The sequence below is a fragment of the Oncorhynchus nerka genome, linkage group LG8, assembly GCF_034236695.1.
Source record: "Oncorhynchus nerka isolate Pitt River linkage group LG8, Oner_Uvic_2.0, whole genome shotgun sequence".
Classification (NCBI taxonomy): domain Eukaryota; kingdom Metazoa; phylum Chordata; class Actinopteri; order Salmoniformes; family Salmonidae; genus Oncorhynchus; species Oncorhynchus nerka.
Genome location: NC_088403.1, coordinates 180,536 through 206,864, shown reverse-complemented (window position 1 = coordinate 206,864; position 26,329 = coordinate 180,536). Strand labels below are relative to the sequence as shown.

General features: G+C 48.7%; 1 protein-coding gene across 1 annotated transcript in view; it reads right to left on the bottom strand.

The window, feature by feature from the left end:
* Positions 1-18,812: 18,812 nt before the first annotated feature.
* Positions 18,813-26,329, bottom strand: part of LOC135573003 (uncharacterized) — a 49,504-nt gene continuing 41,987 nt past the window's right edge. Inside the window, exons 2-3 of the mRNA XM_065022058.1 lie at positions 19,116-20,076; positions 18,813-18,863 (exon numbers count right to left, since the gene is read on the bottom strand). Of these exons, the coding sequence (XP_064878130.1) occupies positions 18,813-18,863; positions 19,116-19,577 (513 nt within the window). The 5' untranslated portion in view covers positions 19,578-20,076. The remainder of the gene's footprint in view (positions 18,864-19,115; positions 20,077-26,329) is intronic.

The following is a 26,329-nucleotide window of genomic DNA, read 5'->3' as shown; positions in this document are numbered from 1 at the left end:
GTCAGGGTGATATGTCCTGTACCAGTCATGTTGATATGTCCTGTACCAGTCATGTTGATATGTCCTGTACCAGTCAGGGTGATATGTCCTGTACCAGTCAGGTTGATATGTCCTGTACCAGTCAGGGTGATATGTCCTGTACCAGTCAGGGTGATATGTCCTGTACCAGTCATGTTGATATGTCCTGTACCAGTCAGGGTGATATGTCCTGTACCAGTCAGAGTGATATGTCCTGTACCAGTCAGGGTGATATGTCCTGTACCAGTCATGTTGATATGTCCTGTACCAGTCAGGGTGATATGTCCTGTACCAGTCAGGGTGATATGTCCTGTACCAGTCAGGGTGATATGTCCTGTACCAGTCAGGGTGATATGTCCTGTACCAGTCAGGGTGATATGTCCTGTACCAGTCATGTTGATATGTCCTCTACCAGTCAGGTTGATATGTCCTGTACCAGTCAGGGTGATATGTCCTGTACCAGTCAGGGTGATATGTCCTGTACCAGTCATGTTGATATGTCCTCTACCAGTCAGGTTGATATGTCCTGTACCAGTCAGGGTGATATGTCCTGTACCAGTCAGGGTGATATGTCCTGTACCAGTCAGGGTGATATGTCCTGTACCAGTCAGGGTGATATGTCCTGTACCAGTCATGTTGATATGTCCTCTACCAGTCAGGTTGATATGTCCTGTACCAGTCAGGGTGATATGTCCTGTACCAGTCAGGGTGATATGTCCTGTACCAGTCAGGGTGATATGTCCTGTACCAGTCAGGGTGATATGTCATGTACCCGTCAGGGTGATATGTCCTGTACCAGTCAGGTTGATATGTCCTGTACCAGCCAGGTTGATATGTCATGTACCAGTCATGTTGATATGTCCTGTACCAGCCAGGTTGATATGTCCTGTACCAGCCAGGGTGATATGTCCTGTACCAGTCATGTTGATATGTCCTGTACCAGTCATGTTGATATGTCCTGTACCAGTCAGGGTGATATGTCCTGTACCAGTCAGGGTGATATGTCCTGTACCAGTCAGGTTGATATGTCCTGTACCAGCCAGGTTGATATGTCCTGTACCAGTCAGGTTGATATGTCCTGTACCAGTCATGTTGATATGTCAGGGTGATATGTCCTGTACCAGTCAGGTTGATATGTCATGTACCAGTCATGTTGATATGTCCTGTACCAGTCAGGTTGATATGTCCTGTACCAGTCAGGTTGATATGTCATGTACCAGTCAGGTTGATATGTCATGTACCAGTCGGGTTGATATGTCATGTACCAGTCAGGTTGATATGTCATGTACCAGTCATGTTGATATGTCCTGTACCAGTCATGTTGATATGTCCTGTACCAGTCAGGTTGATATGTCCTGTACCAGTCATGTTGATATGTCCTGTACCAGTCAGGTTGATATGTCCTGTACCAGTCATGTTGATATGTCCTGTACCAGTCAGGTTGATATGTCCTGTACCAGTCAGGGTGATATGTCCTGTACCAGTCATGTTGATATGTCCTGTACCAGTCAGGTTGATATGTCCTGTACCAGTCAGGTTGATATGTCCTGTACCAGTCAGGTTGATATGTCCTGTACCAGTCAGGTTGATATGTCCTGTACCAGTCAGGTTGATATGTCCTGTACCAGTCAGGTTGATATGTCCTGTACCAGTCAGGGTGATATGTCCTGTACCAGTCAGGTTGATATGTCCTGTACCAGTCAGGTTGATATGTCATGTACCAGTCAGGGTGATATGTCCTGTACCAGTCAGGGTGATATGTCCTGTACCAGTCAGGTTGATATGTCCTGTATAACCGGTTGGAAACAGAGTGATCGTGTGGTTTATAGTTCTATGGTCCTATTCTAGGGTGGAAAGTTCCGCTGCGGTGCCCTTGAACACACACCCACACACACACACACACACACACACACACACACACACACACACACCTGACCTAAATAGCTTGTTGATATCCAGTTTCCACTGCTATGAATAGATATGATTTGAGTCCTCCTGTAGATAGGACTAAAGCCAGATGTACATTACTTGTATTTATTACCCAACTGCAGGCTCATGGAGAAATCGGAGGAAACCTAACCTGGAAGCACATAGCTCATTTCAGGTTGATGGGCTCCCGAGAACTCTACGGGCACTTAAGGCCCCCCAATAACTTTTATACATGTTGAATATTTTATTTAACTAGGCCAGTCAGTTAAGAACAAATACTTATTTACTATGACGACCTAGGAACAGTGGGTTAACTGGTCTAGGAACAGTGGGTTAACTGGTCTAGGAACAGTGGGTTAACTGCCTTGTTCAGGGGCAGAACGACAGATTTGTACCTTTCATCTCGGGGATTCTATATTGCAACCTTTCGGTTACTAGTCCAACGCTCTAACCACTAGGCTACCTGCTGGTTACTAGTCCAACACTCTAACCACTAGGCTACCTGCTGGTTACTAGTCCAACGCTCTAACCACTAGGCTACCTGCTGGTTACTAACGCTCTAACCACTAGGCTACCTGCTGGTTACTAGTCCAACGCTCTAACCACTAGGCTACCTGCTGGTTACTAGTCCAACGCTCTAACCACTAGGCTACCTGCTCTAACCACTAGGCTACCTGCTGGTTACTAGTCCAACGCTCTAACCACTAGGCTACCTGCTGGTTACTAGTCCAACGCTCTAACCACTAGGCTACCTGCTGGTTACTAGTCCAACGCTCTAACCACTAGGCTACCTGCTGGTTACTAGTCCAACGCTCTAACCACTAGGCTACCTGCTGGTTACCAGTCCAACGCTCTAACCACTAGGCTACCTGCTGGTTACTAGTCCAACGCTCTAACCACTAGGCTACCTGCTGGTTACCAGTCCAACGCTCTAACCACTAGGCTACCTGCTGGTTACTAGTCCAACGCTCTAACCACTAGGCTACCTGCTGGTTACTGGTCCAACGCTCTAACCACTAGGCTACCTGCTGGTTACCAGTCCAACGCTCTAACCACTAGGCTACCTGCTGATTACTAGTCCAACGCTCTAACCACTAGGCTACCTGCTGGTTACTGGTCCAACACTCTAACCACTAGGCTACCTGCTGGTTACAAGTCCAACGCTCTAACCACTAGGCTACCTGCTGGTTACTAGTCCAACCTCTAACCACTAGGCTACCTGCTGGTTACTAGTCCAACGCTCTAACCACTAGGCTACCTGCTGGTTACTAGTCCAACGCTCTATCCACTAGGCTACCTGCTGGTTACTAGTCCAACGCTCTAACCACTAGGCTACCTGCTGGTTACTAGTCCAACGCTCCACCACTAGGCTACTAGTCTGCTCTAACCACTAGGCTACCTGCTGGTTACTAGTCCAACACTCTAACCACTAGGCTGCCTGCTGGTTACTAGTCCAACACACTAACCACTAGGCTACCTGCTGGTTTTACTAGTCCAGACAGAGATGGCTCCTATCCACTAGGCTATGCAGTTTTTAGTTTTTTTTTACGTGTTATTCCATTGGTACCCCAGGTCATCTTAGGTTTCATTACATACAGTCGAGAAGAACTACTGAATATAAGAGCAGCGTCAACTCACCATCAGGCTACCAAGAATATGAATTACTAGTCCTGTGTTCTGCCTGTCACCCAGGGAATGGATCGCATGCAGCGACCCAAGAAAACGACTCCGAAAAGAGGGAAACGTACCTGCTGGTTTCTGGTCAACTCTCAACCACTAGGCACCCTGCCTAGCATTACTAGTCCAACCAGTCTCTAACAACAAGGCTGACCTGCTGGGTACCATTCCAGAGGACATCAGGGACTGTAACGTTCTTTGCTTCACTGAAACATGGCTCACTTGAGAGACTCTATCGGAAAGCCAGCTGGTTTCTCCACGCATCGCGCAGACAGAAACAAACATCTTTCTGGTAAGAAGGGGGCGGGGGCATGCTTTATGGTTAACGTGACGTGGAATGAGCAGCATGGCCACAACAACATACAGGAACTCAAGTCCTTCTGTTCACCTGACTTAGAATTCCTCACAATCAAATGTCGACCGCATTATCCTGGGAATTCTCTGCCTAATCACAGCCGTATATATCCCCCAATGGACACATCGATGGCTCTGAACTAACTTTATTTGACTCTTTGCAAACTGGAATCCAAGAGAGGCCATTCATTGTAGCTGACTTACAAGGCCAATCTGAAAACAAGACTCCCTAATTCTATCAGCATATCGATTGCGCAACCAGGGCTGGTAAAACCTTGATCAATGCTATTCTAACTTCCGAGCAAGCATACCATCCTTTTGGAAAAGCTGACCACGAATTTTTTTGTTTCCCTGCTTACAAACAGAAACTAAAACTGAAACATGGCTGAGGTCTGTTCAACGCTGGTCCGACCAATCTGATTCCACGCTCCAAGACTGCTTCCATCACGTGGACTGGGATATGTTTTTTAGTGTCGCGTCAAACAACAACAAACATCGCTGATTCTGAGCGAGAAGAGGGGCGTTGAAGATGTCGTTCCCATAGCAACGATTAAAACATTCCCAAACCAGAAACCGTTTGATGGCAGCATTAGCGTGAAACTGAAAGCGCAAACCACTACTTTTAATCAGGGCAAGGTGACCGGAAACATGACCGAATACTGATTAATGTCTTTCCAACTCTCGCTTTCCCCTCCTTGCTACATTTGACCTCACTCTTTCCCAGTCCCCTCCAACTCACAAGGCAGGCAATACGCTTGTCCTCATCTTTACTAGAGGCTGCTCACCTACTAACCTCACTGCAACACCTCTCCAGGTCTCTGATCACTACTTTGTTCTCCTTTCTGTCTCCCTTTTTCCCAGTCCCCTCCAACTCACAAGGCAGGCAATACGCTTGTCCTCATCTTTACTAGAGGCTGCTCACCTACTAACCTCACTGCAACACCTCTCCAGGTCTCTGATCACTACTTTGTTCTCCCTTCTGTCTCCCAACCCCAACCACTCACCCTACACCAGATGGCTCTCTCTCTCCTACTCTCTCCTCTCCTATCCTATCATCTCTAACCACTCAGCCCCTACCCAGATGGTCTCTCTCTCTCCTACTACTCTCTCCTCTCCTATCCTATCATCTCTAACCACTCAGCCCCTACCCAGATGGTCTCTCTCTCTCCTACTACTCTCTCCTCTCCTATCCTATCATCTCTAACCACTCAGCCCCTACCCAGATGGTCTCTCTCTCTACTCTCTCCTCTTCTATCCTATCATCTCTAACCACTCAGCCCCTACCCAGATGGTCTCTCTCTCTACTCTCTCTTCCTATCCTATCATCTCTAACCACTCAGCCCCTACCCAGATGGTCTCTCCCTCTACTCTCTCCTCTTCTATCCTATCATCTCTAACCACTCAGCCCCTACCCAGATGGTCTCTCTCTCCTACTACTCTCTCCTCTTCTATCCTATCATCTCTAACCACTCAGCCCCTACCCAGATGGTCTCTCTCTCTCCTACTACTCTCTCCTCTCCTATCCTATCATCTCTAACCACTCAGCCCCTACCCAGATGGTCTCTCTCTCCTACTACTCTCTCCTCTCCTATCCTATCATCTCTAACCACTCAGCCCCTACCCAGATGGTCTCTCTCTCTCCTACTACTCTCTCCTCTTCTATCCTATCATCTCTAACCACTCAGCCCCTACCCAGATGGTCTCTCTCTCTCTCCTCTTCTATCCTATCATCTCTAACCACTCAGCCCCTACCCAGATGGTCTCTCTCTCTCCTACTACTCTCTCCTCTTCTATCCTATCATCTCTAACCACTCAGCCCCTACCCAGATGGTCTCTCTCTCTCTCTCTCTCTCTCCTACTCTCTCCTCTTCTATCCTATCATCTCTAACCACTCAGCCCCTACCCAGATGGTCTCTCTCTCTCTACTACTCTCTCCTCTTCTATCCTATCATCTCTAACCACTCAGCCTCTACCCAGATGGTCTCTCCCTCTACTCTCTCCTCTTCTATCCTATCATCTCTAACCACTCAGCCCCTACCCAGATGGTCTCTCTCTCTCCTACTACTCTCTCCTGTCCTATCCTATCATCTCTAACCACTCAGCCCCTACCCAGATGGTCTCTCTCTCTCTCTACTCCTCCTCTCCTATCCTATCATCTCTAACCACTCAGCCCCTACCCAGATGGTCTCTCTCTCCTACTACTCTCTCCTCTCCTATCCTATCATCTCTAACCACTCAGCCCCTACCCAGATGGTCTCTCCTCTCTACTACTCTCCTCTTCTATCCTATCATCTCTAACCACTCAGCCCCTACCCAGATGGTCTCTCTCTCTCTCTCTCTACTACTCTCCTCTCCTATCCTATCATCTCTAACCACTCAGCCCCTACCCAGATGGTCTCTCTCTCTCCTACTACTCTCTCCTCTCCTATCCTATCATCTCTAACCACTCAGCCCCTACCCAGATGGTCTCTCTCCTACTACTCTCTCCTGTCCTATCCTATCATCTCTAACCACTCAGCCCCTACCCAGATGGTCTCTCTCTCCCTACTACTCTCTCCTCTCCTATCCTATCATCTCTAACCACTCAGCCCCTACCCAGATGGTCTCTACTCTCTCCTCTTCTATCCTATCATCTCTAACCACTCAGCCCCTACCCAGATGGTCTCTCTCCCTCCTACTACTCTCCCCTCTTCTATCCTATCATCTCTAACCACTCAGCCCCTACCCAGATGGTCTCTCTCTCTCTCTCTTCTATCCTATCATCTCTAACCACTCAGCCCTACCCAGATGGTCTCTCCTCTACTCTCTCCTCTTCTATCCTATCATCTCTAACCACTCAGCCCCTACCCAGATGGTCTCTCTCTCTCCTCTTCTATCCTATCATCTCTAACCACTCAGCCCCTACCCAGATGGTCTCTCCCTCTACTCTCTCCTCTTCTATCCTATCATCTCTAACCACTCAGCCCCTACCCAGATGGTCTCTCTCTCCTACTACTCTCTCCTCTTCTATCCTATCATCTCTAACCACTCAGCCCCTACCCAGATGGTCTCTCTCTCTCCTACTACTCTCTCCTCTCCTATCCTATCATCTCTAACCACTCAGCCCCTACCCAGATGGTCTCTCTCTCCCCACTACTCTCTCCTCTCCTATCCTATCATCTCTAACCACTCAGCCCCTACCCAGATGGTCTCTCTCTCTCCTACTACTCTCTCCTCTCCTATCCTATCATCTCTAACCACTCAGCCCCTACCCAGATGGTCTCTCTCTCCTCCTACTACTCTCTCTCTTCTATCCTATCATCTCTAACCACTCAGCCCCTACCCAGATGGTCTCTCTCTCTCTCTCCTTCTATCCTATCATCTCTAACCACTCAGCCCCTAACCAGATGGTCTCTCTCTCTCCTACTACTCTCCTCTCTATCCTATCATCTCTAACCACTCAGCCCCTACCCAGATGGTCTCTCTCTCTCTCTCTCTCCCACTACTCTCTCCTCTTCTATCCTATCATCTCTAACCACTCAGCCCCTACCCAGATGGTCTCTCTCTCCTACTACTCTCTCCTCTTCTATCCTATCATCTCTAACCACTCAGCCCCTACCCAGATGGTCTCTCCTCCTTCTCTCCTCTTCTATCCTATCATCTCTAACCACTCAGCCCCTACCCAGATGGTCTCTCTCTCTCCTACTACTCTCTCCTCTTCTTTCCTATCATCTCTAACCACTCAGCCCCTACCCAGATGGTCTCTCCCTCTACTCTCTCCTCTTCTATCCTATCATCTCTAACCACTCAGCCCCTACCCAGATGGTCGGTCTCTCTCTCTCTCTCTCCCACTACTCTCTCCTCTCCTATCCTATCATCTCTAACCACTCAGCCCCTACCCAGATGGTCTCTCTCTCTCTCCTACTACTCTCTCCTCTCCTATCCTATCATCTCTAACCACTCAGCCCCTACCCAGATGGTCTCTCTCTCCTACTACTCTCTCCTGTCCTATCCTATCATCTCTAACCACTCAGCCCCTACCCAGATGGTCTCTCTCTCTCCTACTACTCTCTCCTCTTCTATCCTATCATCTCTAACCACTCAGCCCCTACCCAGATGGTCTCTCTCTCTCTACTCTCCCTCTTCTATCCTATCATCTCTAACCACTCAGCCTACCCAGATGGTCTCTCCTCTCCTCTTCTATCTATCTCTCTAACCACTCAGCCCCTACCCAGATGGTCTCTTCTATCCTATCATCTCTAACCACTCAGCCCCTACCCAGATGGTCTCTCCCTCTACTCTCTCCTATCATCTCTAACCACTACTCCCAGATGGTCTCTCCTCTTCTATCCTATCATCTCTAACCACTCAGCCCCTACCCAGATGGTCTCTCCTCTACTCTCTCCTCTCTATCCTATCATCTCTAACCACTCAGCCCCTACCCAGATGGTCTCTCCCTACTACTCTCTCCTCTTCTATCCTATCATCTCTAACCACTCAGCCCCTACCCAGATGGTCTCTCTCCTCCTACTACTCTCTCCTCTCCTATCCTATCATCTCTAACCACTCAGCCCCTACCCAGATGGTCTCTCTCTCCCACTACTCTCTCCTCTCTATCCTATCATCTCTAACCACTCAGCCCCTACCCAGATGGTCTCTCTCTCCTACTACTCTCTCCTCTCTATCCTATCATCTCTAACCACTCAGCCCCTACCCAGATGGTCTCTCTCTCCTACTACTCTCTACTCTTCTATCCTATCATCTCTAACCACTCAGCCCCTACCCAGATGGTCTCTCTCTCTCCTCTTCTATCCTATCATCTCTAACCACTCAGCCCCTAACCAGATGGTCTCTCTCTCTCTACTACTCTCTCCTCTTCTATCTATCATCTCTAACCACTCAGCCCCTACCCAGATGGTCTCTCTCTCTCTCTCTCCCACTACTCTCCTCTTCTATCCTATCATCTCTAACCACTCAGCCCCTACCCAGATGGTCTACTCTCTCCTACTACTCTCTCCTCTTCTATCCTATCATCTCTAACCACTCAGCCCCTACCCAGATGGTCTCTCTCTCTCTCTACTCTCTCCTCTTCTATCCTATCATCTCTAACCACTCAGCCTCTACCCAGATGGTCTCTCCCTCTACTCTCTCCTCTTCTATCCTATCATCTCTAACCACTCAGCCCCTACCCAGATGGTCTCTCTCCTACTACTCTCTCTGTCCTATCATCTCTCTAACCACTCAGCCCCTACCCAGATGGTCTCTCTCTCTCCTACTACTCTCTCCTCTCCTATCCTATCATCTCTAACCACTCAGCCCCTACCCAGATGGTCTCTCTCTCCTACTACTCTCTCCTCTCCTTTCCTATCATCTCTAACCACTCAGCCCCTACCCAGATGGTCTCTCCCTCTACTCTCTCCTCTTCTATCCTATCATCTCTAACCACTCAGCCCCTACCCAGATGGTCTCTCTCTCTCTCCTACTACTCTCTCCTCTTCTATCCTATCATCTCTAACCACTCAGCCCCTACCCAGATGGTCTCTCTCTCCTACTACTCTCTCCTCTTCTATCCTATCATCTCTAACCACTCAGCCCCTACCCAGATGGTCTCTCTCTCCTACTACTCTCTCCTCTTCTATCCTATCATCTCTAACCACTCAGCCCCTACCCAGATGGTCTCTCTCTCCTACTACTCTCTCCTCTCCTATCCTATCATCTCTAACCACTCAGCCCCTACCCAGATGGTCTCTCTCTCCTACTACTCTCTCCTCTTCTATCCTATCATCTCTAACCACTCAGCCCCTACCCAGATGGTCTCTCTCTCTCTCTCTCCCACTACTCTCTCCTCTTCTATCCTATCATCTCTAACCACTCAGCCCCTACCCAGATGGTCTCTCTCTCTCCTACTACTCTCTCCTCTTCTATCCTATCATCTCTAACCACTCAGCCCCTACCCAGATGGTCTCTCTCTCTCTCTATCCTATCATCTCTAACCACTCTACCCAGATGGTCTCTCTTCTATCCTATCATCTCTAACCACTCAGCCCCTACCCAGATGGTCTCTCTCTCCTACTACTCTCTCCTCTCTATCCTATCATCTCCTAACCACTCAGCCCCTACCCAGATGGTCTCTCTCCTCCTACTACTCTCCTCTCCTATCCTATCATCTCTAACCACTCAGCCCCTACCCAGATGGTCTCTCTCTCCTACTACTCTCTCCTCTCCTATCCCATCATCTCTAACCACTCAGCCCCTACCCAGATGGTCTCTCTCTCCTACTACTCTCTCCTCTCCTATCCTATCATCTCTAACCACTCAGCCCCTACCCAGATGGTCTCTCTCTCCCTCTCTCTCCTCTCCTATCCTATCATCTCTAACCACTCAGCCCCTACCCAGATGGTCTCTCTCTCTCCTACTCTCTCTCCTCTCCTTTCCTATCATCTCTAACCACTCCCCTACCCAGATGGTCTCTCTCTCCTACTACTCTCCTCTCCTATCCTATCATCTCTAACCACTCAGCCCCTACCCAGATGGTCTCTCTCTCCTACTACTCTCTCCTCCTATCCTATCATCTCTAACCACTCAGCCCCTACCCAGATGGTCTCTCTCCTACTACTCTCTCCTCTCCTATCCTATCATCTCTAACCACTCAGCCCCCTACCCAGATGGTCTCTCTCTGACTACTCTCTCCTCTCCTATCCTATCACCTCTAACCACTCAGCCCCTACCCAGATGGTCTCTCTCTCTCCTACTACTCTCTCCTCTTCTATCCTATCATCTCTAACCACTCAGCCCCTACCCAGATGGTCTCTCCTCTCTCCTCTTCTATCCTATCATCTCTAACCACTCAGCCTCTACCCAGATGGTCTCTCCCTCTACTCTCTCCTCTTCTATCCTATCATCTCTAACCACTCAGCCCCTACCCAGATGGTCTCTCTCTCTCCTCTTCTATCCTATCATCTCTAACCACTCAGCCCCTACCCAGATGGTCTCTCTCTCTCTCTCTCTCTCTCCCACTACTCTCTCCTCTTCTATCCTATCATCTCTAACCACTCAGCCCCTACCCAGATGGTCTCTCTCTCTCCTACTACTCTCTCCTCTTCTATCCTATCATCTCTAACCACTCAGCCCCTACCCAGATGGTCTCTCTCTCTGTCTTTCTATCCTCATCTCTAACCACTCAGCTCTACCCAGATGGTCTCCTCTTCTCTCCTCTTCTATCCTATCATCTCTAACCACTCAGCCCCTACCCAGATGGTCTCTCTCTCCTACTACTCTCTCTCCTCTTCATCCTATCATCTCTAACCACTCAGCCCCTACCCAGATGGTCTCTCTCTCTCCTACTACTCTCTCCTCTCCTATCCTATCATCTCTAACCACTCAGCCCCTACCCAGATGGTCTCTCTCTCTACTACTCTCTCCCTCTCCTATCCCATCATCTCTAACCACTCAGCCCCTACCCAGATGGTCTCTCTCCCTACTACTCTCTCCTCTCCTATCCTATCATCTCTAACCACTCAGCCCCTACCCAGATGGTCTCTCTCCTACTACTCTCTCTCCTATCCTATCATCTCTAACCACTCAGCCCCTACCCAGATGGTCTCTCTCTCCTACTACTCTCTCCTCTCCTTTCCTATCATCTCTAACCACTCAGCCCCTACCCAGATGGTCTCTCTCTCCTACTACTCTCTCCTCTCCTATCCTATCATCTCTAACCACTCAGCCCCTACCCAGATGGTCTCTCTCTCCCTACTACTCTCTCCTCTCTATCCTATCATCTCTAACCACTCAGCCCCTACCCAGATGGTCTCTCTCTCCTACTACTCTCTCTCTCCTATCCTATCTCTAACCACTCAGCCCCTACCCAGATGGTCTCTCTCTCCTACTACTCTCTCCTCTCCTATCCTATCACCTCTAACCACTCAGCCCCTACCCAGATGGTCTCTCTCTCTCCTACTACTCTCTCCTTCTATCCTATCATCTCTAACCACTCAGCCCCTACCCAGATGGTCTCTCTCTCTCCTCTTCTATCCTATCATCTCTAACCACTCAGCCCCTAACCAGATGGTCTCTCTCTCTCCTACTACTCTCTCCTCTTCTATCCTATCATCTCTAACCACTCAGCCCCTACCCAGATGGTCTCTCTCTCTCTCTCTCTCTCCCACTACTCTCTCCTCTTCTATCCTATCATCTCTAACCACTCAGCCTCTACCCAGATGGTCTCTCTCTCTCCTACTACTCTCTCCTCTTCTATCCTATCATCTCTAACCACTCAGCCCCTACCCAGATGGTCTCTCTCTCTCTCTACTCTCTCCTCTTCTATCCTATCATCTCTAACCACTCAGCCTCTACCCAGATGGTCTCTCCCTCTACTCTCTCCTCTTCTATCCTATCATCTCTAACCACTCAGCCCCTACCCAGATGGTCTCTCTCTCTCCTACTACTCTCTCCTCTCCTATCCTATCATCTCTAACCACTCAGCCCCTACCCAGATGGTCTCTCTCTCCTACTACTCTCTCTATCTCCTATCATCTCTAACCACTCAGCCCCTACCCAGATGGTCTCTCTCCCTACTACTCTCTCCTCTCCTATCCTATCATCTCTAACCACTCAGCCCCTACCCAGATGGTCTCCTAATGTACTCTCTACTCTCTCTCTCTCCTATCCTATCATCTCTAACCACTCAGCCCCTACCCAGATGGTCTCTCCTCCTACTACTCTCTCCTTCTATCCTATCATCTCTAACCACTGGCCCCTACCCAGATGGTCTCTCTCTCTCCTACTACTCTCTCCTCTTCTATCCTATCATCTCTAACCACTCAGCCCCTACCCAGATGGTCTCTCCTCTCTCTCTCTCCTCTTCTATCCTATCATCTCTAACCACTCAGCCCTACCCAGATGGTCTCTCCTCCTACTACTCTCCTCTTCTATCCTATCATCTCTAACCACTCAGCCCCTACCCAGATGGTCTCTCTCTCCCTACTACTCTCTCCTTCCTATCCTATCATCTCTAACCACTCAGCCCCTACCCAGATGGTCTCTCCTACTACTCTCTCCTCTCCTATCCTATCATCTCTAACCACTCAGCCCCTACCCAGATGGTCTCTCTCTCTCCTAATACTCTCTCCTCTCCTATCCTATCATCTCTAACCACTCAGCCCCTACCCAGATGGTCTCTCTCTCCCTACTACTCTCTCTCTCCTATCCTATCATCTCTAACCACTCAGCCCCTACCCAGATGGTCTCTCTCTCCTACTACTCTCTCCTCTCCTATCCTATCATCTCTAACCACTCAGCCCCTACCCAGATGGTCTCTCTCTCCTACTACTCTCTCCTCTCCTATCCTATCATCTCTAACCACTCAGCCCCTGGATGGTCTCTCTCTCCTACTACTCTCTCCTTCTATCCTATCATCTCTAACCACTCAGCCCCTACCCAGATGGTCTCTCTCTCTCTACTACTCTCTCCTCTCCTATCCTATCATCTCTAACCACTCAGCCCCTACCCAGATGGTCTCTCTCTCCTACTACTCTCTCCTCTTCTATCCTATCATCTCTAACCACTCAGCCCCTACCCAGATGGTCTCTCTCTCTCCTCCTTTCTATCCTACATCTCTAACCACTCAGCCCCTAACCAGATGGTCTCTCTCTCCTACTACTCTCTCCTCTATCATCTCTAACCACTCAGCCCCTCCCAGATGGTCTCTCTCTCCTACTACTACTCTCTCCTCTTCTATCCTATCATATCTAACCACTCAGCCCCTACCCAGATGGTCTCTCTCTCTCCTACTACTCTCTCCTCTTCTATCCTATCATCTCTAACCACTCAGCCCCTACCCAGATGGTCTCTCTCTCCTACTACTCTCTCCTCTCCTTTCCTATCATATCTAACCACTCAGCCCCTACCCAGATGGTCTCTCTCTCTCCTACTACTCTCTCCTCTTCTATCCTATCATCTCTAACCACTCAGCCCCTACCCAGATGGTCTCTCTCTCTCTCCTACTCTCTCCTCTTCTATCCTATCATCTCTAACCACTCAGCCCCTACCCAGATGGTCTCTCTCTCTCTCTAGACTCTCCCTCTTCTATCCTATCATCTCTCCACTCAGCCTCTACCCAGATGGTCTCTCCCTCTACTCTCCCTCTTCTATCCTATCATCTCTAACCACTCAGCCCCTACCCAGATGGTCTCTCTCTCTCCCTACTACTCTCTCCTCTTCTATCCTATCATCTCTAACCACTCAGCCCCTACCCAGATGGTCTCTCTCTCTCTCTCTCTCTCCTCTTCTATCCTATCATCTCTAACCACTCAGCCCCTACCCAGATGGTCTCTCTCTCCTACTACTCTCTCCTCTCCTATCCTATCATCTCTAACCACTCAGCCCCTACCCAGATGGTCGGTCTCTCTCTCTCGCTCTCCCACTACTCTCTCCTCTTCTATCCTATCATCTCTAACCACTCAGCCCCTACCCAGATGGTCTCTCTGACTACTCTTTCCTTCTATCCTATCATCTCTAACCACTCAGCCCCTACCCAGATGGTCTCTCTCTCCTACTACTCTCTCCTCTTCTATCCTATCATCTCTAACCACTCAGCCCCTACCCAGATGGTCTCTCTCTCTCTCTCTACTCTCTCCTCTTCTATCCTATCATCTCTCCCTTCTGCTAAATCCTTCTCCTTCCGGTCTCCTAATTCTGCCTCTTCGACCTCACTCTCCTACCTTTTCGCATCCTATGTCTCACACTGTCCCAGTCCAAGCTCTTCTCTGTCCTGGTACCCCAATGGTGGAACCAGCTTCTCCGTGAAGCTGGGACATCTTCTGAAAACATCTGAAACCTCTTCAAAGAGTATATTAAATAATCCCCTCCCACCCTTACTAGCTCTAACTTAGCTGACAGATACTTTACTGACTATGACTGGTCCACCTAGCTATCTGAAGATGAATGTACTGACTATGACTGTGATATGTGGTTGTCCCACCTAGCTATCTGATGATGAATGTAAGTCTCTCTGGGTGAGGGCGTCTGCTAAATGACTAACATGTCAAAGTAAATGTATTCTTCGGAGCATAACAATGCCCATATAAGGAACGCGGAACCTTCCTCGGTTGCCATGATGATTTCCTTACTGAACATGCGCAAACCTGCACAGCAAATATAGCCCGATTCTCACCCAATTGTCCAATCGTACCGCCCGGAGGCGCCACCAGGTGTGTGTACTACACCGATTACTAGGTCACTAGGATTTGGCTGGACTGAATCGCTCAATGGGATAGTATCTCCAATGGTTCAAATCCTGTAGTGTGTTTCAGCCTCAAGATGTGTCTTGACAACGATAAAGGAGAGATGATGATGAGGAGGAGGAAGAGGAGGAGGAGGAGGAGCAGGTGGAGGAGGAGGAAGAGAAGGAAGAAGAGGAGGAGGAAGATGAGGAGGAGGAGGGGCAGGTGGAGGAGGAGGAAGAGGAGGAGGGGAGGAGGAGGAGGTGGAGGAAGCGAAGGAAGAAGAGGAGGAGGAGGAGGGGCAGGTGGAGGAGGAGGAAGAGGAGGAGGGGAGGAGGAGCAGGTGGAGGAAGAAGATGAGGAGGAAGAGAAAGAGGAGGAGGAAGATGAGCCATCCAGATACTGAAACAGTTTCATCTGTATCTGGTGAGAGACAAGGCTCTTTGACTTTGGTCTGAAGTCTGAGAGCTGCACCGACACAGTGAAGACCCCTCACAACTTCAGCCTTAATGACATGATTGTTGAGTATATTGTCTGTCTGTCATGTTGCTAACTGGAGGCAGAACACAGACCTAAAGAGCCCTGTTTGAGCAGATGGAAATAGAAGTGTGTAAGTACCTGTCTCAGTCCCTGACCCTCAGACTATTTCCACTAAGGACCTCTGTGGCTTGGCAGCAGCTCAGAATTCAACACACTCCAAGGAAGCTCTACCTTCTCTACCACGTTAAGAAGCTCTACCTTCCCTACCACGTTAAGAAGCTCTACTTTCTCTACCACGTTAAGAAGCTCTACCTTCCCTACCACGTTAAGAAGCTCTACTTTCTCTACCACGTTAAGAAGCTCTACCTTCCCTACCACGTTAAGAAGCTCTACTTTCCCTACCACGTTAAGAAGCTCTACCTTCCCTACCACGTTAAGAAGCTCTACTTTCCCTACCACGTTAAGAAGCTCTACCTTCCCTACCACGTTAAGAAGCTCTACCTTCCCTACCACGTTAAGAAGCTCTACTTTCTCTACCACGTTAAGAAGCTCTACCTTCCCTACCACGTTAAGAAGCTCTACCTTCCCTACCACGTTAAGAAGCTCTACCTTCCCTACCACGTTAAGAAGCTCTACTTTCCCTACCACGTTAAGAAGCTCTACCTTCCCTACCACGTTAAGAAGCTCTACTTTCTCTACCACGTTAAGAAGCTCTACTTTCCCTACCACGTTAAGAAGCTCTACTTTCTCTACCGCGTTAAGAAGCTCTACTTTCCCTACCACGTTAAGATGCTCTACTTTCCCTACCACGTTAAGATGCTCTACTTTCCCTACCACGTTAAGAAGCTCTACTTTCCCTACCACGTTAAGAAGCTCTACCTTCTCTACCACGTTAAGATGCTCTACTTTCCCTACCGCGTTAAGAAGCTCTACTTTCCCTACCACGTTAAGATGCTCTACTTTCCCTACCACGTTAAGAAGCTCTACTTTCCCTACCACGTTAAGAAGCTCTACCTTCTCTACCGCGTTAAGATGCTCTACCTTCTCTACCACGTTAAGAAGCTCTACTTTCCCTACCGCGTTAAGAAGCTCTACTTTCCCTACCGCGTTAAGAAGCTCTACTTTCCCTACCGCGTTAAGAAGCTCTACTTTCTCTACCGCGTTAAGAAGCTCTACTTTCCCTACCGCGTTAAGAAGCTCTACTCTCTCTACCACGTTAAGAAGCTCTACTTTCCCTACCGCGTTAAGAAGCTCTACTTTCCCTACCGCGTTAAGAAGCTCTACTCTCTCTACCACGTTAAGAAGCTCTACTTTCCCTACCACATTAAGAAGCTCTACCTTCTCAAGAAGCTCTACTTTCCCTACCGCGTTAAGAAGCTCTACCTTCTCTACCACGTTAAGAAGCTCTACTTTCCCTACCGCGTTAAGAAGCTCTACTTTCCCTACCGCGTTAAGAAGCTCTACTCTCTCTACCACGTTAAGAAGCTCTACTTTCCCTACCGCGTTAAGAAGCTCTACTTTCCCTACCGCGTTAAGAAGCTCTACTCTCTCTACCACGTTAAGAAGCTCTACTTTCCCTACCACATTAAGAAGCTCTACCTTCTCTACCACGTTAAGAAGCTCTACTTTCCCTACCGCGTTAAGAAGCTCTACCTTCTCTACCACGTTAAGAAGCTCTACTTTCCCTACCGCGTTAAGAAGCTCTACTTTCTCTACCACGTTAAGAAGCTCTACTTTCCCTACCACGTTAAGAAGCTCTACCTTCTCTACCACGTTAAGAAGCTCTACTTTCCCTACCACGTTAAGAAGCTCTACTTTCTCTACCACGTTAAGAAGCTCTACTTTCCCTACCACATTAAGAAGCTCTACCTTCTCTACCACGTTAAGAAGCTCTACTTTCCCTACCACATTAAGAAGCTCTACCTTCTCTACCACGTTAAGAAGCTCTACCTTCTCTACCGCGTTAAGATGCTCTACCTTCTCTACCACGTTAAGAAGCTCTACTTTCCCTACCGCGTTAAGAAGCTCTACTTTCCCTACCGCGTTAAGAAGCTCTACTTTCCCTACCGCGTTAAGATCAGTCTACTTTCTCTACCGTTAAGAAGCTCTACTTTCCTACCGCGTTAAGAAGCTCTACTCTCTCTACCACGTTAAGAAGCTCTACTTTCCCTACCGCGTTAAGAAGCTCTACTTTCCCCTACCGCTAAGAAGCTCTACTCTCTCTACCACGTTAAGAAGCTCTACTTTCCCTACCACATTAAGAAGCTCTACCTTCTCAAGAAGCTCTACTTTCCCTACCGCGTTAAGAAGCTCTACCTTCTCTACCACGTTAAGAAGCTCTACTTTCCCTACCGCGTTAAGAAGCTCTACTTTCCCTACCGCGTTAAGAAGCTCTACTCTCTCTACCACGTTAAGAAGCTCTACTTTCCCTACCGCGTTAAGAAGCTCTACTTTCCCTACCGCGTTAAGAAGCTCTACTCTCTCTACCACGTTAAGAAGCTCTACTTTCCCTACCACATTAAGAAGCTCTACCTTCTCTACCACGTTAAGAAGCTCTACTTTCCCTACCGCGTTAAGAAGCTCTACCTTCTCTACCACGTTAAGAAGCTCTACTTTCCCTACCGCGTTAAGAAGCTCTACTTTCTCTACCACGTTAAGAAGCTCTACTTTCCCTACCACGTTAAGAAGCTCTACCTTCTCTACCACGTTAAGAAGCTCTACTTTCCCTACCACGTTAAGAAGCTCTACTTTCTCTACCACGTTAAGAAGCTCTACTTTCCCTACCACATTAAGAAGCTCTACCTTCTCTACCACGTTAAGAAGCTCTACTTTCCCTACCACGTTAAGAAGCTCTACCTTCTCTACCACGTTAAGAAGCTCTACTTTCCCTACCTCTTTCTAGAAGTTGTTATTTCTCTACCTCATTGCACAGAGTTAACTACAGCTTACAATCATAGGAAAATGTTGCCTCAGTCGTAAAACAAGCAGACAGGCGTCCTTAAAACTTGTTATTCCAAACTGTCGCCAAACCACGAGAGGGGAGTGACTGGATTCTACAACATCACTCAGTAAATATCTTTGTAAAATATAATAATGCCCTCTGATTCAGACAACTGATTCCTGGATTCTGTCAGTCTGAATGTCAGTGAGAGTGTGTCAGATCTCCTCCTGGCTCTGCGTGTGAAACTCCCTGTCTCTCCTAGACTCCTGGCAGATCAGTGATCTGGGTTTGAGTTAGTTAAAGAGAAACTCCCCGTCTCTCCTAGACTCCTAGCAGATCAGTGATCTGGGTTAGAGTTAGTTAAAGAGAAACTCCCTGTCTCTCCTAGACTCCTGGCAGATCAGTGATCTGGGTTAGAGTTAGGTAAAGAGAAACTCCCTGTCTCTCCTAGACTCCTGGCAGATCAGTGATCTGGGTTAGAGTTAGGTAAAGAGAAACTCCCTGATACAGGAACTCACCTTCTTCTTAGCGGAGTGTTGCAGCAGTTCGTTGATCTGGACCTTGTCCTGTTGCAGCCGTCTCTTCATCAGTTTTGAACAGTTCACATTGACCGCCTCCAGGATGTGGGAGGAGTTATATTCTACGAAGGGCCGGCTGTCAATCAACAACACGCTGTCCAGACCCCCCTCCAGCAGGGCGACCAGCCCCTCAGCCCCGATGGGACGCACCGAGCCCTGCCTGGTCCCGGATGCCGGGCCTGATACAGGCCCTGAACCTTTGACTCCAGTCCCAGCTCGGGGTCCATTCCCCACCCCAGGTCCAATCCCAGTCCCTCCAGTACCAGCTCGGGGTCCATTCCCCACCCCAGGTCCAATCCCTCCAGTACCAGCTTGGGGTTCATTCCCCACCCCAGGTCCAATCCCAAACCCCCCAGTCTCAGCTCCAGTGCAGGCTCCCACTCCCACGGGACGTTCCGACATGACGACCCCTTCTTTATCCCTTTCTCACAGCCCCTCCTCCTCTTCCCCTTAGGCGGGTGGGTGGCTAGCGGTCCAGTTGCGCGACGCAGCCCTCAGGAGATGAACAGACCCATTGTGTAGGCTGAGTATGATGTCATCCTGATGGAGCTTAGCAGCACAGCCCAGGCGAGAGAGAGAGAGAGCGAGAGCGAGAGCGAGAGCGACAGAGAGATAGAGACAGAGACAGAGACAGAGAGACAGAGCGAGAGAAGCCTCTCTCTGGCCCTGAAGGACTAAAAACCTAAACCCCCACTATCTTTCTTGTGCCTCTGTTTGTGTGTACGTGTGTTCATGTCTGTGTGTGTGTGTGTGTGTGTGTGTGTGTGTATGGGGAGGGGGAAGGGCGGTCTCTTTCACACCATTGCAGGAGCGGAACAAAAGAGAGCTTTTCTCGTGGTCTGGCTGACGATTACATCATCATGAACCTCACTCCTCCATTTATATTGAAGAGTTGATCAGCCTGGAGAGGAGAGGAGAGGAGAGGAGAGGAGAGGGGAGGGGAGAGGAGAGGAGAGGAGAGGAGAGGAGAGGCAGATTAGACCAACTACAGGATTGGAACAGAAACAACCGTGGAACATATTCTGGTCTGGTTTCATAATAATGGACAGTTAGTCAGACAACTTGTCCTTATGCTGAAACAGCCACATGAGGGGGTCCATGGGGGGTCCATGGGGGGGTCCATGAGGGGGTCCATGGGGGGTCCATGGGGGGGTCCATGAGGGGGTCCATGGAGAGTCTAGATCAGCGGGTGCCTTCTCCGTCCCGGGGTCACCAAACCATCGTCAGAAACACGTTAGGACCACCAAACATAGATTTTGTTGTACATAAAATATCTTGGTGGGAGGTTACTGTTCCCACTATGTTACTGTTCCCACTATGTTACTGTTCCCACCAGGTTACTGTTCCCACTATGTTACTGTTCCCACCAGGTTACTGTTCCCACTATGTTACTGTTCCCACCAGGTTACTGTTCCCACCAGGTTACTGTTCCCACCAGGTTACTGTTCCCACTATGTTACTGTTCCCACTATGTTACTGTTCCCACCAGGTTACTGTTCCCACTATGTTACTGTTCCCACCAGGTTACTGTTCCCACCAGGTTACTGTTCCCATCAGGTTACTGTTCCCACTATGTTACTGTTCCCACCAGGTTACTGTTCCCACCAGGTTACTGTTCCCCACTATGTTACTGTTCCCACTTATGTTCCCACCAGGTTACTGTTCCCACTATGTTACTGTTCCCACCAGGTTACTGTTCCCACTATGTTACTGTTCCCACCAGGTTACCCACTATGTTACTGTTCCCCACTATGTTACTGTTCCCACCAGGTTACTGTTCCCACTATGTTACTGTTCCCACCAGGTTACTGTTCCCACCAGGTTACTGTTCCCACTATGTTACTGTTCCCACTATGTTACTGTTCCCACTAGGTTACTGTTCCCACTAGGTTACTGTTCCCACTAGGTTACTGTTCCCACCAGGTTACTGTTCCCACTATGTTACTGTTCCCACTATGTTACTGTTCCCACTATGTTACTGTTCCCATCAGGTTACTGTTCCCACTATGTTACTGTTCCCACCAGGTTACTGTTCCCACTATGTTACTGTTCCCACTAGGTTACTGTTCCCACTATGTTACTGTTCCCACCAGGTTACTGTTCCCACTGTTACTGTTACTGTTCCCACCAGGTTACTGTTCCCACCAGGTTACTGTTCCCACTGTTCCAGGTTACTGTTCCCACCAGGTTACTGTTCCCACTATGTTACTGTTCCCACCAGGTTACTGTTCCCACCAGGTTACTGTTCCCACCAGGTTACTGTTCCCACTATGTTACTGTTCCCACTATGTTACTGTTCCCACCAGGTTACTGTTCCCACCAGGTTACTGTTCCCACCAGGTTACTGTTCCCACTATGTTACTGTTCCCACTATGTTACTGTTCCCACCAGGTTACTGTTCCCACCAGGTTACTGTTCCCACTATGTTACTGTTCCCACTAGGTTACTGTTCCCACTATGTTACTGTTCCCACCAGGTTACTGTTCCCACTATGTTACTGTTCCCACCAGGTTACTATGTTACCCACCAGGTTACTGTTCCCACCAGGTTACTGTTCCCAAACCACTATGTTACTGTTCCCACTCAGGTTACTGTTCCCACCAGGTTACTGTTCCCACCATGTTACTGTTCCCACTATGTTACTGTTCCCATGTTCCCACCAGGTTACTGTTCCCACCTGTTCCCATGTTACTGTTCCCACTAGGTTACTGTTCCCACTATGTTACTGTTCCCACCAGGTTACTGTTCCCACCAGGTTACTGTTCCCACCAGGTTACTGTTCCCACCAGGTTACTGTTCCCACCAGGTTACTGTTCCCACTATGTTACTGTTCCCACTATGTTACTGTTCCCACCAGGTTACTGTTCCCACTGTTCCCAGGTTACTGTTCCCACCAGGTTACTGTTCCCACCAGGTTACTGTTCCCACTATGTTACTGTTCCCACTTACTGTTACTGTTCCCACTAGGTTACTGTTCCCACCAGGTTACTGTTCCCACTAGGTTACTGTTCCCACCAGGTTACTGTTCCCACTAGGTTACTGTTCCCACTATGTTACTGTTCCCACCAGGTTACTGTTCCCACCAGGTTACTGTTCCCACCATGTTACTGTTCCCACTCATGTTACTGTTCCCATCAGGTTACTGTTCCCACCAGGTTACTGTTCCCACTATGTTACTGTTCCCACTTATGTTCCCACTGTTACTGTTCCCACCAGGTTACTGTTCCCACTATGTTACTGTTCCCACTAGGTTACTGTTCCCACCAGGTTACTGTTCCCACTAGGTTACTGTTCCCACCACTGTTACTGTTCCCACCAGGTTACTGTTCCCACTAGGTTACTGTTCCCACCAGGTTACTGTTCCCACCAGGTTACTGTTCCCCAGGTTACTGTTCCCACTATGTTACTGTTCCCACTAGGTTACTGTTCCCACTAGGTTACTGTTCCCACTATGTTACTGTTCCCACTACTGTTCAGGTTACTGTTCCCACCAGGTTACTGTTCCCACTATGTTACTGTTCCCACCAGGTTACTGTTCCCACTATGTTACTGTTCCCACTAGGTTACTGTTCCCACTATGTTACTGTTCCCACCAGGTTACTGTTCCCAGGTTAGGTTACTGTTCCCACCATGTTACTGTTCCCACTACTGGTTACTGTTCCCACTATGTTACTGTTCCCCAGGTTACTGTTCCCACTAGTTACTGTTCCCACCAGGTTACTGTTCCCACCAGGTTACTGTTCCCACTATGTTACTGTTCCCAGGTTACTGTTCCCACCAGGTTACTGTTCCCACCAGGTTACTGTTCCCACCAGGTTACTGTTCCCACCAGGTTACTGTTCCCACCAGGTTACTGTTCCCACCAGGTTACTGTTCCCACCAGGTTACTGTTCCCACCAGGTTACTGTTCCCACTATGTTACTGTTCCCACCAGGTTACTGTTCCCACTATGTTACTGTTCCCACCATGTTACTGTTCCCCAGGTTCTGTTCACCAGGTTACTGTTCCCACTATGTTACTGTTCCCACCAGGTTACTGTTCCCACCAGGTTACTGTTCCCACCAGGTTACTGTTCCCACCACTGTTCCTACTATGTTACTGTTCCCACTATGTTACTGTTCCCACCAGGTTACTGTTCCCACCAGGTTACTGTTCCCACCAGGTTACTGTTCCCATCAGGTTACTGTTCCCATCAGGTTACTGTTCCCACTATGTTACTGTTCCCACCAGGTTACTGTTCCCACCAGGTTACTGTTCCCACCAGGTTACTGTTCCCACTATGTTACTGTTCCCACCAGGTTACTGTTCCCACTATGTTACTGTTCCCACCAGGTTACTGTTCCCACTATGTTACTGTTCCCACCAGGTTACTGTTCCCACTATGTTACTGTTCCCACCAGGTTACTGTTCCCACCAGGTTACTGTTCCCATCATGTTACTGTTCCCACTATGTTACTGTTCCCACCAGGTTACTGTTCCCACCAGGTTACTGTTCCCACTATGTTACTGTTCCCACCAGGTTACTGTTCCCACTAGTTACTGTTCCCACTGTTACTGTTCCCACCAGGTTATGTTACTGTTACCCCACCAGGTTACTGTTCCCACCAGGTTACTGTTCCCACCAGGTTACTGTTCCCACTATGTTACTGTTCCCACCAGGTTACTGTTCCCACAGGTTACTATGTTACTGTTCCCACCATGTTACTGTTCCCACCAGGTTACTGTTCCCACCAGGTTACTGTTCCCACTATGTTACTGTTCCCACCAGGTTACTGTTCCCACAGGTTACTGTTCCCACCAGGTTACTGTTCCCACCAGGTTACTGTTCCCACTATGTTACTGTTCCCACTATGTTACTGTTCCCACTATGTTACTGTTCCCACCAGGTTACTGTTCCCACTATGTTACTGTTCCCACTAGGTTACTGTTCCCACCAGGTTACTGTTCCCAGGTTACTGTTCAGGTTACTGTTCCCACCAGGTTACTGTTCCCACTATGTTACTGTTCCCACCAGGTTACTGTTCCCACCAGGTTACTGTTCCCTGTTCCCACCAGGTTACTGTTCCCACTGTTCAGGTTACTGTTCCCACTATGTTACTGTTCCCACCAGGTTACTGTTCCCACCAGGTTACTGTTCCCACCAGGTTACTGTTCCCACTATGTTACTGTTCCCACCAGGTTACTGTTCCCACCAGGTTACTGTTCCCACTATGTTACTGTTCCCCACCAGGTTACTGTTCCCACCAGGTTACTGTTCCCACTAGGTTACTGTTCCCACCAGGTTACTGTTCCCACCAGGTTACTGTTCCCACTATGTTTCTGTTCCCACCAGGTTACTGTTCCCACCAGGTTACTGTTCCCACCAGGTTACTGTTCCCACCAGGTTACTGTTCCCACTATGTTACTGTTCCCACTATGTTACTGTTCCCACCAGGTTACTGTTCCCACCAGTTACTGTTCCCACTATGTTACTGTTCCCACCAGGTTACTGTTACTGTTCCCACCAGGTTACTGTTCCCACCAGGTTACTGTTCCCACCAGGTTACTGTTACTGTTCCACCAGGTTACCACCAGGTTACTGTTCCCCAGGTTACCAGGTTACTGTTCCCACTATGTTACTGTTCCCACCAGGTTACTTACTGTTCCCACTATGTTACTGTTCCCACTAGTTACTGTTCCCACCAGGTTACTGTTCCCACCAGGTTACTGTTCCCACTATGTTACTGTTCCCACTATGTTACTGTTCCCACCAGGTTACTGTTCCCACTATGTTACTGTTCCCACCAGGTTACTGTTCCCACCAGGTTACTGTTCCCACCAGGTTACTGTTCCCACCATGTTACTGTTCCCACCAGGTTACTGTTCCCACTATGTTACTGTTCCCACCAGGTTACTGTTCCCACCAGGTTACTGTTCCCACTATGTTACTGTTCCCACCAGGTTACTGTTCCTACTTATGTTACTGTTCCCACCAGGTTACTGTTCCCACCAGGTTACTGTTCCCACCAGGTTACTGTTCCCACTATGTTACTGTTCCCACCAGGTTACTGTTCCCACCAGGGTTACTGTTCCCACCAGGTTACTGTTCCCACCAGGTTACTGTTCCCACTATGTTACTGTTCCCACCAGGTTACTGTTCCCACTATGTTACAGTTCCCACCAGGATACTGTTCCCACCAGGTTACTGTTCCACCAGGTTACTGTTCCCACTATGTTACTGTTCCTGTTCACCAGGTTACTGTTCCCACCAGGTTACTGTTTACTGTTCCCACACAGGTTACTGTTCCCACTATGTTACTGTTCCCACTATGTTACTGTTCCCACCAGGTTACTGTTCCCACCAGGTTACTGTTCCCACTATGTTACTGTTCCCACCAGGTTACTGTTCCCACTATGTTACTGTTCCCACCAGGTTACTGTTCCCACCAGGTTACTGTTCCCATCAGGTTACTGTTCCCACTATGTTACTGTTCCCACCAGGTTACTGTTCCCACCCACTATGGTTACTGTTCCCACTATGTTACTGTTCCCACTATGTTACTGTTCCCACCAGGTTACTGTTCCCACCAGGTTACTGTTCCCACCAGGTTACTGTTCCCACCAGGTTACTGTTCCCACTATGTTACTGTTCCCACTATGTTACTGTTCCCACCAGGTTACTGTTCCCACTATGTTACTGTTCCCACCAGGTTACTGTTCCCACCAGGTTACTGTTCCCACTATGTTACTGTTCCCACTATGTTACTGTTCCCACCAGGTTACTGTTCCCACCAGGTTACTGTTCCCACCAGGTTACTGTTCCCACTATGTTACTGTTCCCACTATGTTACTGTTCCCACCAGGTTACTGTTCCCACCAGGTTACTGTTCCCACTATGTTACTGTTCCCACCAGGTTACTGTTCCCACTATGTTACTGTTCCCACTATGTTTCTGTTCCCACCAGGTTACTGTTCCCATCAGGTTACTGTTCCCACTATGTTACTGTTCCCACCAGGGTACTGTTCCCACCAGGTTACTGTTCCCACTATGTTACTGTTCCCACTATGTTACTGTTCCCACTCAGGTTACATTCCCACCAGGTTACTGTTCCCACTAGGTTACTGTTCCCACCAGGTTACTGTTCCCAGGTTACTGTTCAGGTTACTGTTCCCAT